Source organism: Rana temporaria, chromosome 7, assembly GCF_905171775.1.
Source record: "Rana temporaria chromosome 7, aRanTem1.1, whole genome shotgun sequence".
Taxonomy (NCBI): domain Eukaryota; kingdom Metazoa; phylum Chordata; class Amphibia; order Anura; family Ranidae; genus Rana; species Rana temporaria.
This window is the reverse complement of record NC_053495.1, coordinates 54,218,971-54,236,087: the sequence shown is the minus strand read 5'-3', so window position 1 is coordinate 54,236,087 and position 17,117 is coordinate 54,218,971. Positions and strand designations below refer to the sequence as shown.

Genomic DNA, 17,117 nt, shown 5'->3' with positions numbered 1-17,117 from the left:
ATAAATGTTATGAGCAAATATGGCCACTTCCATGTACAGTATAATATGAACATAGAAAATGGCTAAATACCAATTTGAAATATGAATGTGTAAATTGTCCCACATGTTACATGTTCCACCCCTTTTTCGAGTGAAAAATGTAACTTGTTCTCAGTGCTGCAGTCTCTCCCTGACCCGCCCCTTTTAGTGACAGCGAGCTGTGGATCTTCTCCCCAAACATGCTGTCACAATTTTAAAAATAACACAGCTCTGTCCACATCATTCATTCAAAGAGTTTTAAAAAATGGGAGAACTACCATGGTGCTGTTGAGCGCTTGTTTATTGTTCCTTCCTGTCACTGTGTAACTGCCTGCCCATGGGTGCAATGCTTTGCAGGCTCCTAGCAAAACAAATATAAAAAAAAATGCTGATTTTTTTTTACCTGCAAAAATATATGCATTTATTTTATATTTTTTTACAAAGGTAAACTTACATTTTCATTCAGACCTCAAACACAATATTTAACTGCAATGAAAGCTATTCACCGTAGATAAAGCTATGTTTGGATAGTAAAAGAGCAGTAGCCCACTGATGATGTCCTCTCCTCCAATTAGCAACCATAAACCTGCAGCACTGTGCATTCTAGTCTAATTGATTTACAGTATTACCCCTTTGTCTCCTAGTCTATGTTATTCTCTGTAGAGGATTAGTACAATGACCCAACTGGGTATTATAATGTTAAAATACAAAAATGTGCCTAAACTAATGCACTGAAGTTATAGGAAATCTTTATGCTACGGGTAGCAGGTGTTCAGTAAAGATAATCCCAAATAAATGTGTGGGTAAAAAATAAAAAAAGATTTTAGTTATATCTAATTACACGTTTTATAGATATCCTAAGGCGCCTCATTAGATTCTGCTGTGACAAAAAAGAAGCTCTCAATTTATTTATAGACACAAACCGAGAGGACACTGGGCCAGATTCACGTAGAGCGGGCGCAGCGTAACGTAACCGGTTTACGTTACACCGCCACAATTTTTCCGATTTAGTGCCGATCCACAAAGCACTTACCTGGAAATTTGCGGCGGTGTATCGTAAACAGGTCCGGCGCAAGCCGGCCCAATTCAAATGGGGCGGGTACCATTTAAATTAGGCGCGCTCCCGCGCCGGACGTACTGCGCATGCTCCCGTCGCAAATTTCCCGGCGTGCTTTGCGCGAAATTACGACGCGCCAATGTTTTGTGAATCGCGACGTGAAAAAACGACTTACGCCGGGAAAAATAAAAAATTTAAAAAAAATTCAAAAGCGATGCGGGTAAGACGGGCATACTTTAACATGGTGGAGTACTTTTACACCATGTTAAAGGTGCCCTATCTTTGCAACGGAAATCTAACACTTGCGACGCCGTAACGACGGGAAAAATCTTAGTGGATCGTCGTAACTCTTAATTTGCATACCCGACGCTGGTTTACGACGCAAACTCCCCCCATCGGCGGCCGCGGTACTGCATCCTAAGATCCGACAGTGTAAAACAATTACACCTGTCGGATCTTCTGGCTATCTATGTGTAACTGATTCTATGAATCAGTCGCATAGATAGAAACAGAGATACGACGGCGTATCAGGAGATACGCCGTCGTATCTCTTTTGTGAATCTTGCCCTAAATAACTGTGAAGAAAATTTAAAAAGTTTCAATATTCCTGTCAACACTAACATATTATACAAAATTCATTTTGATTGTACCAAAGCTATAAATGTGTTAGACCCCTTTCACACTGGAGGCGTTTTTTCAGGCGCTTTAGCATGTAAAGCACCTGAAAAATGCCTCACCTGCAGTCGGCAGGACATTAAAAAAAGTCCTGCAAACAGCATCTTTGGCGCGCTTTAGGAGTGGTGTATACACCGTTCCTAAAGCAATCCCAGCCCATTGAAATCAATGGGCAGAGGCGCTAAAGCATCTGAGGGCACTTTCAACCCTTTATTCGGCCGCTATCGGCCAAAAAGTGCCCCTAAAACTACTGTAAGGCACCACTAAAACTAGTGGCGCTTTAGCGCTAACGCGGCCGCACTGTCAGTGTGAAAGGCCTCTTACTTGCAAAATGCATCATTAGCAGATCTAAATAGGAACTAGTAAAGCACATCTCAGTATTAGCAATTTCTCAGATGTTTCACTACAGGACAGATGATAACAATGGGATTTGATTGGATAGCTGTAAGGAGACAACTGATCTATGGCTGTGATTGGGTCACAGATTATGCATGGGTAGAAGCTGTAAAAGATTTTGAGTTGCCAGAATTGCTTTCCATTGCCACCTATGGGCAGAGCCTGGCACTACAACACTGCCTCTGTAGCCTACACACGTGACACTAGTTAATCACCTATATACTGTATACTTCTATCAAGCGGCTGATCAACAAGTTCTGTCGTTTTTTTCCTGCCTATTCACATTCCAAACTTCATCTGTAGCCTGCTCTTTGAGGCTGGGTTCACACCAATGCGAATTAGATGCAAGTTTCTTCGCATTCAATTCGCATGGCAGGAGATTGTGACCGGCCCTCTATGGAGCCAATTCACATATCTCTGTTGCAGCTGTGGAGCGGCTTGCACAGGAATGCTGTGTGTCTTTGGCTCAGTTTCGGGGCCAAATTTAGGCAAATATTTGGCCCCAATTCGTCCCTGAAATGGAGAAGAGGGACGCATCAGACCCCCGCTGTGAGCCGCATCGGTATTAGATGTGAACCCAGCCTGTATCCTGCTTTCTGTCTACCACCTGCCTTTACCCTTCACCTGTCTGACCATGATTCTGTCTTCTGCCTTTGACAACTGACAACAAAAACCTGGAAGCCGATTGGTTTCCATGCAGAGCTGCACCAGATTTTGCACTCCACCCACATAAAAAAAGTGTTTTTCAGGCAGGCAACCTACTGATTACAGGTCCAAGAACACAGATATATGTATAGTTTTGGTACAGTATGTATGAGCTCTAATTAGTGAACAGTCACATTAAGACCCCTTTCACACTAGGGCGGTGCAAAAAACCCTGCTAGCTGCATCTTTGGAACGGGGAAGGTGCGGCTATACCGCCGGCAATGCGCCTCTGCTGCTAGCGGGGGGGTAAAACCGCACCGCTAGCGGCCGAATACCGACGCAATTCTAACGGTAAAGTGCCACTAAAAATAGCGGAACTATACCGCCACCGCACCTCCCGCCCCAGTGTGAAAGGGGCCTAAGGGAAACAAAGTGACTGACAAATGACATCTTGGCAGCCCAAAATGCATGCTGTATTGTACGAGTGCAGAACAGAAGCCCCTAATGTCAGTTTGTTCCAATAATTTGTAAGTTGACAATGTGGAACATATTTTTGTAATTGAGATCTATTCACATTTGATACGTCAGCTGGTATCTTGTCACTTAGATATCACATTCTCATCCAAAATAGGCAGATTAAGGAAATGATCATCAGTGATTGTGCATGATGATTTAGCTGCTGTCACCTTGTAGTGCTTGATGAGGATATCTCTAGCGGTGTTGAATATCATTTTATGTAATTCACTGGAGTACTCGGCAAGAGTATAATCATAGTCAAAGCCATAGATTTCAATGTCTGCCAGACTTATTTCATTGTTTGAGCATATGGTTGCAGGGTTCAGGAGGTTGCACACACCTGGAGGAAGAAGATCTGCAACAGAAGAAACACAAAGTGTATTGGTACTACAAAATTTGGAGTCAGTGAAATAAAATAAGTTTGGTTGCTATTGGTCATTTTAAATAGCAATGACATTTGCCTGGTCCAATGGGAATCAGAAATACGAAGCATATTATTGTCAAGCAATGGAGCCTGGATAGCTGAGATACATAGGGGGTTATTTACTAAAGGCAAATCCACCACCGCTGAGGGACCCCAGAAGAGGAGGATCGGGCCGCTCTGTGCAAAAACCTTGCACAGAGGAGGTAAGTATAACATGTTTGTTATTCAAAAAAAAAAAAGATTAACATTTATGTAACGTAATGACCCGTGACAAACAGAGACTTTTGAAGGATGAGGGGTACTCCTGTGCCAGCGTCACTAAAAACTCTTGGGTCTAGGGTCACCCTGTGTCCCTTTTGGGCATAGGGTGACTGAGAAATATTAATTAGAAATTACATGAGATGGGACATTACTGTTAATTCATGTATTGAGCCAGGAAATAAGGGACATATGTTGGATTGTTTTAGCATGGACAGTAATCCACAATACATTCCTTAATGTCTGCAAAGAACTAATATTCTGACTCTACCGGTCAATAATGACTCATTCCTCTGCGTAGCACAGGCTGTTGAGATGGTAATTGAGTCTGTACTGGGGTGAGGTGGATTTGAGCTTGGTAGACAGCCTGGCTCCTGAAAGACCTTTCATTAAAGTATGTGAATACTGTTTTATGTGTGGAATGTGACTTCTCAGCTGTAGTAATTAGGTCATGTTAAATCGGTGCCCAAAACGTCTGACATAGAAATGTGTATTCTGCAGTGTGAATCACTTATTGTCGGAGACAGAATGTCTGGGGAATAATTAGCTCAACGGAATGTCATTGTCTAAGAGAGTGTGTATTGAAGTGATGTGTGGGTGGAGAGTTCTTTGTTCCTTTGATTACTGTAACATGTTGTACTGTATATAAGACTGAGAGTTACCATTAAAAGTGTTCATTCATTTTGAAACCAGAGACCAGAGCTTGTGTTGTCTCGGTTATTCTGGGAAATGGGATGGATGGTTGGAGTATCAGATAAGCTGTCGTGGTTGATGGAAGGGAAATCATAAACGGTGGCGACCGTTACAATTTACAACCCCTTTAACCATTTCCATGTTTATTCAATATTTATTTTTATTTTATTTTTAATAAAGCTTTAACTGTATATTAAGAATCTTGTATATTAGATCATTCTCTTCTTTTCCAGCCTCTCTTAACATTAGGGAACCCCTGCTAAAAATGATATCTACAGCTCATGGTACAATAGTAATATCAAAAAGTTAGAGATATAATAACAAGAAAAATAATAATAACAAGAAAAAAAAATATTCGGTAACAATCACATAAAAATAACAATGCCCCAAAAAGAAACTTGCAGAAACTCCCTTACTTTGGTGGTACAAAAACGCCTCAAAACATTGGTGGTCAGTGGAGAAATGCCTCCTTACATTGGTGGTCAGTGGAGAAATGTCACCCTTACATTGGTGGTCACTGGCAAAGTGCCTACTCATACATTTGTGGCAAGTGGAGAAATACATCCCTTACATTTAAACTATTTGGAGCAATGCCTTCCTTACATTTATGGTCAGTGGAGAAATGTCTCCCTTATACTGATGGCCATTGGAGCAATGCCCCTTTACATTAGTCGTCAATGGAGAAATGCCTTCTGTACATTATAGTCAGTGAGAGATGGTTTCCTTATATCTGTGCTCAGTGAGGGGAAGAATGTAATGGTGGACAGTGAAAAGAATTCACCATTTCATTAGTAGTGGAAGGGGGAGGGCATCCATACATTATGGTCGGTAAGAAGCAGCATGCACCTTACATTTGTAGTCAATGCAAAGAATAACAAAAATATATTTAGCATCATGCCATTTTCCTTGACAAGTGGCCCTGGACCTATGCAGGCATCATTAGATACTACAGCTCAAGGAGCCCCAAGAAACCTCTAGCGCAGGGATCACTAAATGGCGGACCGTGGGCCGCATCCAGACCGAATGACAGTCCTGTCTGGACCGCAGTACTTTGAGTCTCCCTCTCAGCTGCCACTGTCATCCTCACAGCAGTGCAGGAGGCAAGAGGTGCTGCAGATCGAGATGGAGAGCGGAGGCTTTTCAAATGAACAAGCTGGTAACCACTCGCTTATTTACATAGTACGTTAGGCAGTTCCCACCTTCCGTCCAGATCTGTAGCACCTCCCGCTATCCTGCTGTAAGGATGACAGTGGTTAGCCGGGTGGGAGACTCAGGAGAGGATACCCAGGCTGATAAGTGCCTCTACCTTGCTAGAGGTAAGACAGTGCAGGCGAGGGGGGGGGGGGAACTTGCATTGAAAGGGAAACTCTGATGTGAAGGAGAACTGTGACTTAAAGAAACACTATGATGTAAGGGAAATGGCGATTTAAAGGTGCACTGTGATTTAAAAAACAGGGGCACTGTGATTTAAAAAACAGGGGCACTGTGATTTAAAAAACAGGGGCACTGTGATTTAAAAAACAGGGGCAATGTGATTTAAAAAACAGGGGCAATGTGATTTAAAAAACAGGGGCAATGTGATTTAAAAAACAGGGGCACTGTGATTTAAAAAACAGGGGCACTGTGATTTAAAAAACAGGGGCACTGTGTTGTAAAGGGCCCTTTAATGTAAAGGGGGCTGGGGATACCGTGGGACTGCTTTAAAGGGGGACTGTGACATAAAGGGGGACTATGGAAAATGATGTAAAGGGGGAAACTGTGATAGTAAGGGGGGTTGAAATGTGAAGGAGGGCTGAGAACACTGATGTAAAGAGGGGACTGTGATGTAAAGAGGGGACTGTGATGTAAAAGGGGCCTATGATGTGAAGGGTAGGCTAAAGACGCTGCTGTAATGGGGGGGGGGGTTGGGGTCTGTGAAGTTTTATAGTGCAAACATGAGATTTGGACCTCGGCTGGAAGAAAATTTTACTGACCGGACCTCCATAGATCTCAATTCAAGACCCCTTCTCTAGAGGAACCCTCGTTGAAAGTGGCTGTTCTATACAGATGAAAATATTACACCTGTTTACAAAGTAAAACATTTACAGAGGATTATCCAAAGGAAACATTCTGTTCAGCCATTATTAGAAGATGTGGTCAGTAACTGCAGCCTACATATTTCTCTCCCTGCAGCCTTCCTTAAAAGAAGCTTCTCCACTTAGATGCAATAAATCGCCAGCCCTTGACATGTAATGTCTGCCAAACAGCGTAGCAATTGGCAGCTTTTCTCTGCCCTCTGCACATAATATGAATGAAGTGTCCAGGGATCAGTTACAGAGTGTCAAAAATAACTGATGTATTCTGCAGGAATAATCATGCTGCCAACAGACACTTAAGGACAGCCAAACATTCATGGAACAATTGTGTTTGCAATTTATTAACTGAGACCACATTTCACAACTGGAGGATCGGTCTTGTAGTTTCTAGTTTTTGGTCATAAACAGCTTTAAATCTTCTACTTTTAGTTTACAAATATCTACTGATAGAATTAAAGTGAAAGTTCATCCTAACATTAAAATCTCAAAATCTTAATCTACTGGCATCCACGCTCTAATGCCGCGTACACACCATCACTTTATGCCCTGGTTCACACTGGGTACGATTTGAGATGCGATTTGACATGTCAAATCGCATCTCAAATCGGCGGCAATTGTCGGCAATGGCACTGTCCTAATCAGTGCGACGCCGCATCTGCGATTTCAAAAAGTAGTTCCTGTACTACTTTTTGCGATTTCGGGCCGCGATTTACATTAAATTGCGGCCGAAATCCCGGCAAATCCCGGCAAATTTTACCGCGATTTTGAATTCGCAGCAGTGTGAACCTAGGCTATGTGATAAAAAAAAAAACGACGTTTTTAAAAACGTCAATTTAAATGACCGTGTGTGGGGGGAAAACGTCGTTTTAGGTCTTGTGAAAAACGACCAAAAAAAATTGAAGCATGCTTCAATTTTATGTGTCGTTTTTCAAAACGTTGTTTTTTACTTCACAGAAATTGACCGTGTGTAGCAAAAAACGAAGTTTAAAACAACGTTTTTACACCCGCGCATGCCCAGAAGCTAGTTATGAAGCGAGCTTCAATGGAAAAAAGTGGTGAACGTAACCGCGCTTTGCTAGAGCATTGTGAGAAAAACGATGGTGTGTAGGCAACTTCGTCTTTGAAAATTGAAGTTTCAAAAACGTCGTTTTTTACTTCACAGAAAATGTGGGTTTTTTTCATCACATAAAGTGATGGTGTGTACGCGGCATAAGACTAACCCATCTAGCCCTGTAAAGAAGAAATCTCAATACACACCTTTTCTGAAGATGCTCCAGTCCGGTCTCCAGTGGTGGAAGCTCTGCAGAAGAGACAGCTGACAACGGCTGTGAAATGCCTGGAAAGTGACGTCTCCCAAAGAGTTATTATGGGGCTTCCGCTGTCGGCTGCCTCCCCTGCACCCACCTCCAGAGAAGACACCGCTGACGGTTTAGCGAGGGACCGGATTGGCTTCAGAAAAGGTATGTGTTGAGATTTCTTCTTTACAAGGCTGCATAGGTTCATCTTAGATCATGGATGCCAGTTGATTTAGAGATTTGAGACCCCTTTTACACTGGAGGCGTTTTTCAGGCTCTGAAAAAAAGGTTCATCTTCAATCCCAGTGTGAAAGCCAGAGTGCTTTGACCCTGGGGCGATGCGCTGGCAAGACGTCAAAAAAAGTCCTGCAAGCAGCTTCATTGAGGCACTGAGTATAGATCGCTCCTAAAGCGACCCTTTACATTGAAATCAATGGGCGGCGCCTGCAAAGCGCCTCAGCAGCGGCACTTTTAACCCTTTATTCGGCCACTAGCAGGGTTTAAATGCACCCGAAAAATGCTGGAAAAGAGCCGCTAGTTTTAACAGTGTTTTACCAGCGTTTTTTGGGCACTGGCATTGTGAAAGGGCTCTTAGTATTAGGGTGAACTTCTACTTTTATGCTTCAAAATGGGGTAACCTTTCTCAGGTTATAATCTGTAAAATGTGTCTATTGTCTGTAAATATATATCACTGTAAGTCTAAATCTGTCATATAGCGACATTATAGATGTTCAGTGTTGCTGTTAAAGAGATTGTAAACCTCCATTGGTAAGTTGTACCAAGAGGTAAGCCTAGGCTTACCTCTTGGTACAACTTACCAATGTTTGCTGTACACTGATGTCATCGCTGTGCCATTTCTTCAATAGCGAGTGCTGTGACCGGCGGCTCCTGCGCGCATGTGAAGTCACACAACTCCGGAAGCAAGAGGGGCAAACATGGATGCGGCCTGCAGCGGGGACAGCACGGGCTTCGTTTGCTGGTGTCACATAATGTGCTAGTATGCAATGCATACTAGCACATTATGCTTTTACTTTGCAGGGGAATAAAAAGAAATGTAAAACCCCATCAATGTTTACTTCCTCTTTAAGCTGGCCATATATGGATCAGTTTTTTTTGTCCAACCAGAGGGTATTGAAAAACAAAAAACGGACCCAATTCCCCCATCCACACACTTGATGTAAATGAAGGAAGTCTCCCTGCTGTGTCATTGTATTCTGACAGTGGGGAGACTTCCCTGCGGTCAGAATACACAGATCACCGCTGCGGTCTATAACCTGCAATGCTGATCAAGTGAAAAAATTCCGACATGGCGGTGTAACAAGTTGATCAGTAGATTGACTTTTGTTCAACCACAGTTGGCCACACATGGATCGAAATATAGCCGATCCTTGCTGAACTAATCAAATTTGATCAGTTTATGGCTAGCTTTAGAGATTAAGCTTTTGAACCTGGGTTAAGCACTAGTGCCGTGTTCTGCAATAATTTGTTCTTTTACTGGTTTTAATAAAGATACATTCCTGACGATTTATGACACATTGTTTGTGGTGTGATTCCTGCGAGGACTACAATCACACACAGGGGGGCAGAGGCAGTACACCTGTAAGGGGTCCAGCTGGAAGCCCCCTTTTTTCTTTCTTTTTTTAAATTTCCGTCAGCTCCTCAAGCCCCCCCCCCCCCCCCAACTTCAATTTGCGGCACCCCCCGTATCTAAATTTGCACCCCCCCTGCTTCTCAAATCGCAGCAGTCCCCCCCAGGGCTGTGGAGTCGGTAGATAAATGTTCCGACTCCTCAGTTTTATGTACCACCGACTCCGACTCCCCGACTCCGATGTATTAATATGTGAATGTATTTTATACATTCCTTGAGGGAAAGAAACGCAACCTACCACAGGACTACTGGCTGGGAAGCCAACAGTCTACTGTATTGCACAGTTTAAGCAAAAGACAAACACAATGAAAACAACGTTTTATAAAAAAATATATATTAATCAATCAAGTGGCTGGATAGTAGCAGCAGGCATAAACATCAGGAACAGGATTTTTACCAGTTCAAAAATACAAACCACATTATTTGGTTGTTTTAGAACAAAACAAAGCTTATCTATAATGAACCAAAAACAAAATCTGTAAAACCTAGAAATGGTTTATATTAATCTTGAAATGTAGTTATAGGCTTAGCAAATGCAAATCAATTCAATGTAGAGTTCTAAGGAAGAGAATTGCCTCTGCCAGATCCTCTTTCATAGAGGCTCTTAAGTCAGACTTTATTATTTTATTCATGTATGGTCTTTATTCTTACAGTAGAGAAGTCATTAATTATAACTTTTTGTGAATTGGGACATTTAAACTTGCTTTTTTTTTTAAATTCCAATCTAAATTTAGTAGGAGTCGGAGTCGGTGCATTGTTTGCCGACTCCGACTCCAGGTACCCAAAATTTCCCCCGACTCCGACTGCTCGACTCCGACTCCACAGCCCTGCTCAACCCCCCCCGCTTTTTCATTCGCGGCACCCCCCCCCCCCAGTTTACTGCTTCAGGGGGCCCATGCCTGAAGCTGTGTAAGGGGCCCAAAAATTCCTGATGGCGGCCCTGATCACACAAGATAAGTACCTGTACCCTTTGCATCTGATCCATTATCTGAATGCTGCCTGACTTTCTTATTTTATGTGGAGTCATAGATAAATACTTGGGGAGTTTGTTTGCTTTGGGAGAGCTTCACAGGCATTTACGGAGAAGCACTTGGGACACTTTCAAAAGTGACATTTTCTTACCAATTGCATAGTCACAAAGGTGATGGTATATCAAAGGCCAACCCTGGAAAACTATATATTAAAGCCCAACTCTGTGCCCACACTGCAAGGGTTTACTGCTCATTTAGTCTATAGAATATATGAACCCAACATTTCATATTCCTGATATGTGCCTGCTGTACCATGTACTTGTATGAAAAAGTATTCATTTGTATTGCTTCCTTTCTGTGAAATGCCTGATGATCCTGCCAGTCCCTCTGCTCCTATTAAAAAGTGAGCACACTAGGCATGAGATCACAACGTGGTCAGTTTTCTGGCTGTTCTCCAATGATTAGACTTGAGCTGACCTCCCCATCATGCGCAGCCATTCACTGGGAAGATTCATGTGCTGCTGTTTCTCCTCCCACAGCTCTCTAAGCTCTGTATGTAGCTGAGCACAGAGGATATGTGATCACTTATAAAAAAGGAATTTTTTATATATATATATATATATATATATATTTTATAGATATATACACACACACACACACACACACACACATAGGTTAATTTCTATTTTAAAATTAATGAATTGTTTTAAAAGGTGAGGGGGTTCACATGCACTGATCCTCTGCGATGGTGCTCCACCACACTCCAGTGGTGGACTGTCACTTGGCATCATCGCATCCAAAGAAAGCTGTACTCTGGTCTTGATGCCATTCCCCAAGGCTGGGTTCACACCATTGCCACATCCATCTCACAGCAGGAGTCCGGTGCGTGTTGGTTCACTGTTTTAGGTCCGATTTCAGCCTGAATTTTGGACGGAATTTGGACCTGAAACGAACCAAAAGATGCAAAAGACTGCAAAATGCACCAGACCTGCTCCATAGAGAGCCGGTCAAAATCTCCTGCTATTGCAAATTGGATACGGGATTTGCCGCATCCAATTTGCAATGGTGTGAACTAGGGTTGTCCCGATACCACTTTTTTAGGACCGAGTACAAGTACCGATACTTTTTATCAAGTACTCGCCGATACCGAATACCGATACTTTTTTTAAATCTCATGTGACAGTGGCACGCATGTGTCAGTAGTTTTTTTTTTTTTTTACAATTTTATTTATTTATTTTTACTTTTTTTTTTACAATGCTTTATTTATTTTTTAAGGGGGGTGGGGGGAAATGTACAGTGTCAGTGTGTTTTTTTATTATTTTTTTTATTTTTTACAATTCATTTTTTTATTATTTATTGCAATTCCATTTTTTTTTTATCAGCCCTGTTGGGGGGGTCTTTGGTGAGATATCAGGGGTTTTAACAGACCTCTGACATCTCCCCTCTGAGACAGGGACTAGGGACACAAATTCCCCAGTCCCTTTCTCTACAGCCTCAGCTGCGCTGAAAATGAAAGGAGAGAAGCCAGCGGCTTCTCTTCATTCATAAACTGAAACATCGTAATCAGAGGAGGTTACAATGTTTCAGTTATGTGAATGTACAGAGTCAGTGATCACTGACTGTACATTCACATAACTGAAACATTGTAACAGGTAGGAGCCGGTAGGAGCCTGACAGATCGAGGGGGGACACGGCGGCAGCAAGGAGGGGGACACGGCGGAAGCACAGAGGGGGGGACACGGCGGAAGCACAGAGGGGGGACACGTCGGCAGGACGGAGGAGGACATGACGGCAGCATGGGGGGACACGGCAGCAGGACGGAGGGGGGCATGACGGCGGCAGCAAGGAGAGGGGGGCATGACGGCGGCAGCAAGGAGGGGGGCATGACGGCGGCAGCAAGGAGGGGGGCATGACGGCGGCAGCAGCACGGAGGGGGACATGACGGCAGCATGGGGGGACACGGCAGCAGGACGGAGGGGGGCATGATGGCGGCAGCAAGGAGGGGGGCATGACGGCGGCAGCAAGGAGGGAGGCATGACGGCGGCAGCAAGGAGGGGGACAGCAGCAGAATGGAGGGGGAATGGAGGAGGATACAAGGACAGTCAGTGGTGATCAGTGCTTGTAACTCCCCCACCGCACTGATCACCCTGACTGTCCAGGTATCGGGTGAAGCATCGGAGCATTTGAACCCGAGTACAAGTACTCAGGCAAATGCTCGGTATGGGTCCCGATACTAGTATCAGGACAACCCTAGTGTGAACCCAGCCTAAACCTTATCAGGCAACCCCACTGCAGGGGATCATATTGGGGTTTTCCAAAGCTGGGCTTTAATTTATCACATTATTTATTGACTTTTATAACATGTACTGATTTATGTCACTATCTTTACAGATATGAAAAATATAAGATATAAATAAGATATCTTTATATTTGTAAGTATATTTGCCATTTGTGTGTGTTCTGGGCCACACACATGCACGGATGTCCAATTGGGAGGAGTGGCTGTGTCAATGCTGCCACTGTGTCCCAATTGACATAAATGGGACTGCCTGCACAGGGATACAGGGAACACCTGAGCATTCCCATGCAGGCAAACACAGATCTAGTACGGGTGTATGCTGTAGTATAGCAGTGTGAATGAAGCCTTAAAGTGACAGGAAGTGCTGTATATATTTATTTATATTTAGGCTGGATGATAGAGCTGCACAATTAATCGTTAAAAAATTGTGATCTCAATTTAACCGCCCCCGATGATCTCCAATGCAGTTTTCCGATTCTTTCATATAACAAGTGGAGAGACTTCTCTACTCACTCAGCTGTCAAAAGAAAATATTCGGCCAGTCTGACAAGTTTTTAACAGTAAACATCCAAAACGTTTCGATCGGCTAAAGTGTGACGGATTGAAATCCTATTTTCCATCCATCTGGCGGATCGGATCGGATCAGATGAAGTCGAACTCTATGGTCCGTCTTCATCTCATCCCCCATAGGGGACAGTGTGCAGAGGCAGATCTGTCATCTGCCGGCTCAGCGGGGATCGACGGAGCAATCCGCGCTGAGCAAAGCGGAGCCCGCACACGGACACGTCCGTGTGAAAGGGCCCTAATGCTTCCTTCTTAGATCAAAGGGATAAACTTTTGCGTGTGTGTGTAAAGAAAAAATCTGGGCAGTCTGACAAGTTTTTAACAACATGAAACATTGTAACTTAGGCTTTCTTCTTTGATCAAACTTCTGTGTGTAAATGCAGGAAGTTTAACCACTTAAAGTCTAAGGGGCAGATCCACAAAGAGAGTACGCCAGCGTATCTACTGATACGCCAGCGTACTTTCAAATTTCCTGCGTCGTATCTTTGTTTTGAATCCTCAAAACAAGATACAACGGCATCTGGGTTAGATCCGACAGGCGTACGTCTTCGTACGCCTTCGGATCTTAGATGCAATTCTTCGGCGTCCGCTGGGTGGCGTTCCCGTTGTAATCCACATTGAGTATGCAAATTAGCTATTTCCGACGATCCACGAATGTACGAGCGGCCGTCGCCTCTAGTCGGCTTTTTCCGGCGTATAGTTAAAGCTGCTATATGGTGGCATACTCAATGTTAAGTATTTTTTATTTCTAAATTTTATTTCGTTTGGACGTTAATTTACGTCCACGTCAAAACAATGACGTCCTTGCGACGTCATTTAGCGCAATGCACGACGGGAAATTTAGGGACGGCGCATGCGCAGTTCGTTCGGCACGAGGACGTGCTTCATTTAAATGAAACACGCCCCTTACTCGCCGCATTTGAATTGCGCGCCATTACGCCGCAAGAGATACACTACGCCGCCGTAACTTACGCCGCAAATTCTTTGTGGATTCGAAGCTGGGAACAGTAAGTTACAGCGGCGTAGCGTATCTCACATACGCTGTGCCCATGCAATTGTTTGTGAATCTGCCCCTAAATCTTTTTCTGACACTTGTTTCTTAAGTTAAAATCAATATTTTTTGCTAGAAAATTACTTGGAACCCCCAAACATTATATATATTTTAGCAGAGACCCTAGGGAATAAAATGGCAATTGCTGCAATATTTTATGTCACACTGTATTTGCCAGGCGGTCTTTCAAATGCAATTTTTGGGGAAAAAATACACTTCAATGAATAATAATAAAAAAATAAACTAAACAGTAAAGTTAGCCCAATTTTTATGTTTTAATGTGAAAGATGATGTTACGCCGTGAGAATCATGAGAGACATCGCGGCCGCCAGGCACGCGCATCGGCATCTCAGCGATGCGCCAGGCACAGTTTTTTCCCGCGGCGCGCGGGGAATGCAAATAAAAGGACGTCCACCCGGCAGTTGAGAGCCGCGCTGTGGACGTCTTTCGTCTACAGCGCGGGTCTCAAGTGGTTAAACAAGGGGGGCTTTTGTAGATTACTAAAGCGGCGCTAATTGTCACCAGTCCACCGTGAACAATCTTTCTTATAACAGTTCACCACACCAAAAGGTTGAGTTTATCATCAGGCACCGACAAACTGCTTCATCTTCCACATCCTGGATGTACACACTCCCAAGGACAATCTCTCAAATGGAAAACAAGATATTCATTGCTATTTACCAGCACAGGAAAGGCCAATTTGTCCTGAATAAAATGCAGTATTACCCCCCTGGATGCACTAATAGTTGTGATGATGATAAAAGGTAAAGCTTTACTAACAAGTCAAAGTTGCACAATTGTACTTCAGCATTAGGATTTGTTTAGCCTTGTGCAGGAAGGGGTTACACTCTCATTAGGGACAAGGCACAGACATCTGACAGAGGTGTAAACCCAACGTAATACTAAAATAGGAGGTCTGCCTGGCGCTCTGAGCTTCTGTACACAACTAAGAATGTCTCACTATGACATCATTGGGGAGCAGGAAGGACGCTCGGCCCATATCAGTGAACCCCCCCCCCCCAATGTGTGAGCTCCGCACCGACCACCGTCACATGTTCTCTGTATAAACACATATATATATATATATATATACACCCCTCCCCTCCCCCATTTACCATGAACCAGCTTCTTCATCTCATGGTACCGGCTCCACAGCTGGTCTCTGCTGCCAGCTTTCTCCCTGGGGCTGTGCTCTGCTGAGTGCCTTCTGCCCTCCGTGCCCGGCGGCTCCTGGTGAGGAGGGGTGCTCAGCCTGGCACACAGGACCCGGCTATACCGGGAGAGGCGCCCCGCTTTTCCCCGGACACACAGCGCAGACATCGTGCTGTAAAGACCGACGCAGGAGGGAAATGAGTGCGCCCCGTGCGGCGAGTGGGAGAACTGCAGCTGCCAGCACGTCACTGGCATGAGTGCCAATATGTTCTTTTTTTTTTTTGGATAAGATTTACGATTAAAAAGTAAAAAAAAAAAAAAAAAAAAAAGCATATCAAACAAAATATATACAGTTAAGTACTATGTAAAAAGGAAAAAGCTGTATATACAAACTATTTAAAGCAGACCTTCAGTAATTTTTTCATCTTTCCACCTATTCATTCTTCTGCCCTTGTTATCTTAACCACTTACCCCCCGGACCATATTGCTGCCCAAAGACCAGAGTACTTTTTGCGATTCGGGACTGCGTCGCTTTAACAGACAATTGCGCGGTCGTGCGACGTGGCTCCCAAACAAAATTGGCGTCCTTTTTTTCCCACAAATAGAGCTTTCTTTTGGTGGTATTTGATCACCTCTGCAGTTTTTACTTTTTGCGCTATAAACAAAAATAGAGCGACAATTTTGAAAAAAATGAATATTTTTTACATTTTGCTATAATAAATATCCCCCAAAAATATATAAAAAAACATTTTTTTCCTCAGTTTAGGCCGATACGTTTTCTTCAACATATTTTTCGTAAAAAAAATCGCAATAAGCGTTTATTGATTGGTTTGCGCAAAAGTTATAGCGTTTACAAAACGGGGTATTTTTATGTCATTTTTATTATATTTTTTTTACTAGTAATGGCGGCGATCAGCAATTTTTTTTTTCGGTACTGCAAAATTATGGCGGACACTTCGGACACTTTTGACACATTTTTGGGACCATTGGCATTTTTATAGCGATCAGTGCTATAAAAATGCATTGGATTACTATAAAAATGCCACTGGCAGTGAAGGGGTTAACACTAGGGGGCGGGGAAGGGGTTAAGTATGCCTGGGTGTGTTCTTACTGGGGGGGGGGGGGGGTGGCCTCACTAGGGGAAACACTGATCCTCTGTTCATACATTGTATGAACAGAAAATCAGCATTTCCCCTGCTGACAGGACCGAGAGCTGTGTGTTTACACACACAGCTCCCGGTCCCCGCTCTGTACCGAGCGATTGCGTGTGCCCGGCGGTGATCGCGCCCGCCGGGCACACGCACGGGAGTTGGGGGCGAGCGGGGGGCGCGCGCGCGCCCCTAGTGGCGGCTGGGAGAGAGGACGTCATACTACGTGCC

At 43.7% G+C, this 17,117-nt stretch overlaps 1 protein-coding gene across 1 annotated transcript in view; it reads right to left on the bottom strand.

Moving 5' to 3' along the window:
* The window catches only part of NT5DC2 (5'-nucleotidase domain containing 2), a 72,403-nt gene extending 56,460 nt beyond the window's left edge, over positions 1-15,943 (bottom strand). The window contains exons 1-2 of the mRNA XM_040359400.1: positions 15,702-15,943; positions 3,478-3,662 (exon numbers count right to left, since the gene is read on the bottom strand). Of these exons, the coding sequence (XP_040215334.1) occupies positions 3,478-3,662; positions 15,702-15,906 (390 nt within the window). The 5' untranslated portion in view covers positions 15,907-15,943. The remainder of the gene's footprint in view (positions 1-3,477; positions 3,663-15,701) is intronic.
* Positions 15,944-17,117: the final 1,174 nt, after the last annotated feature.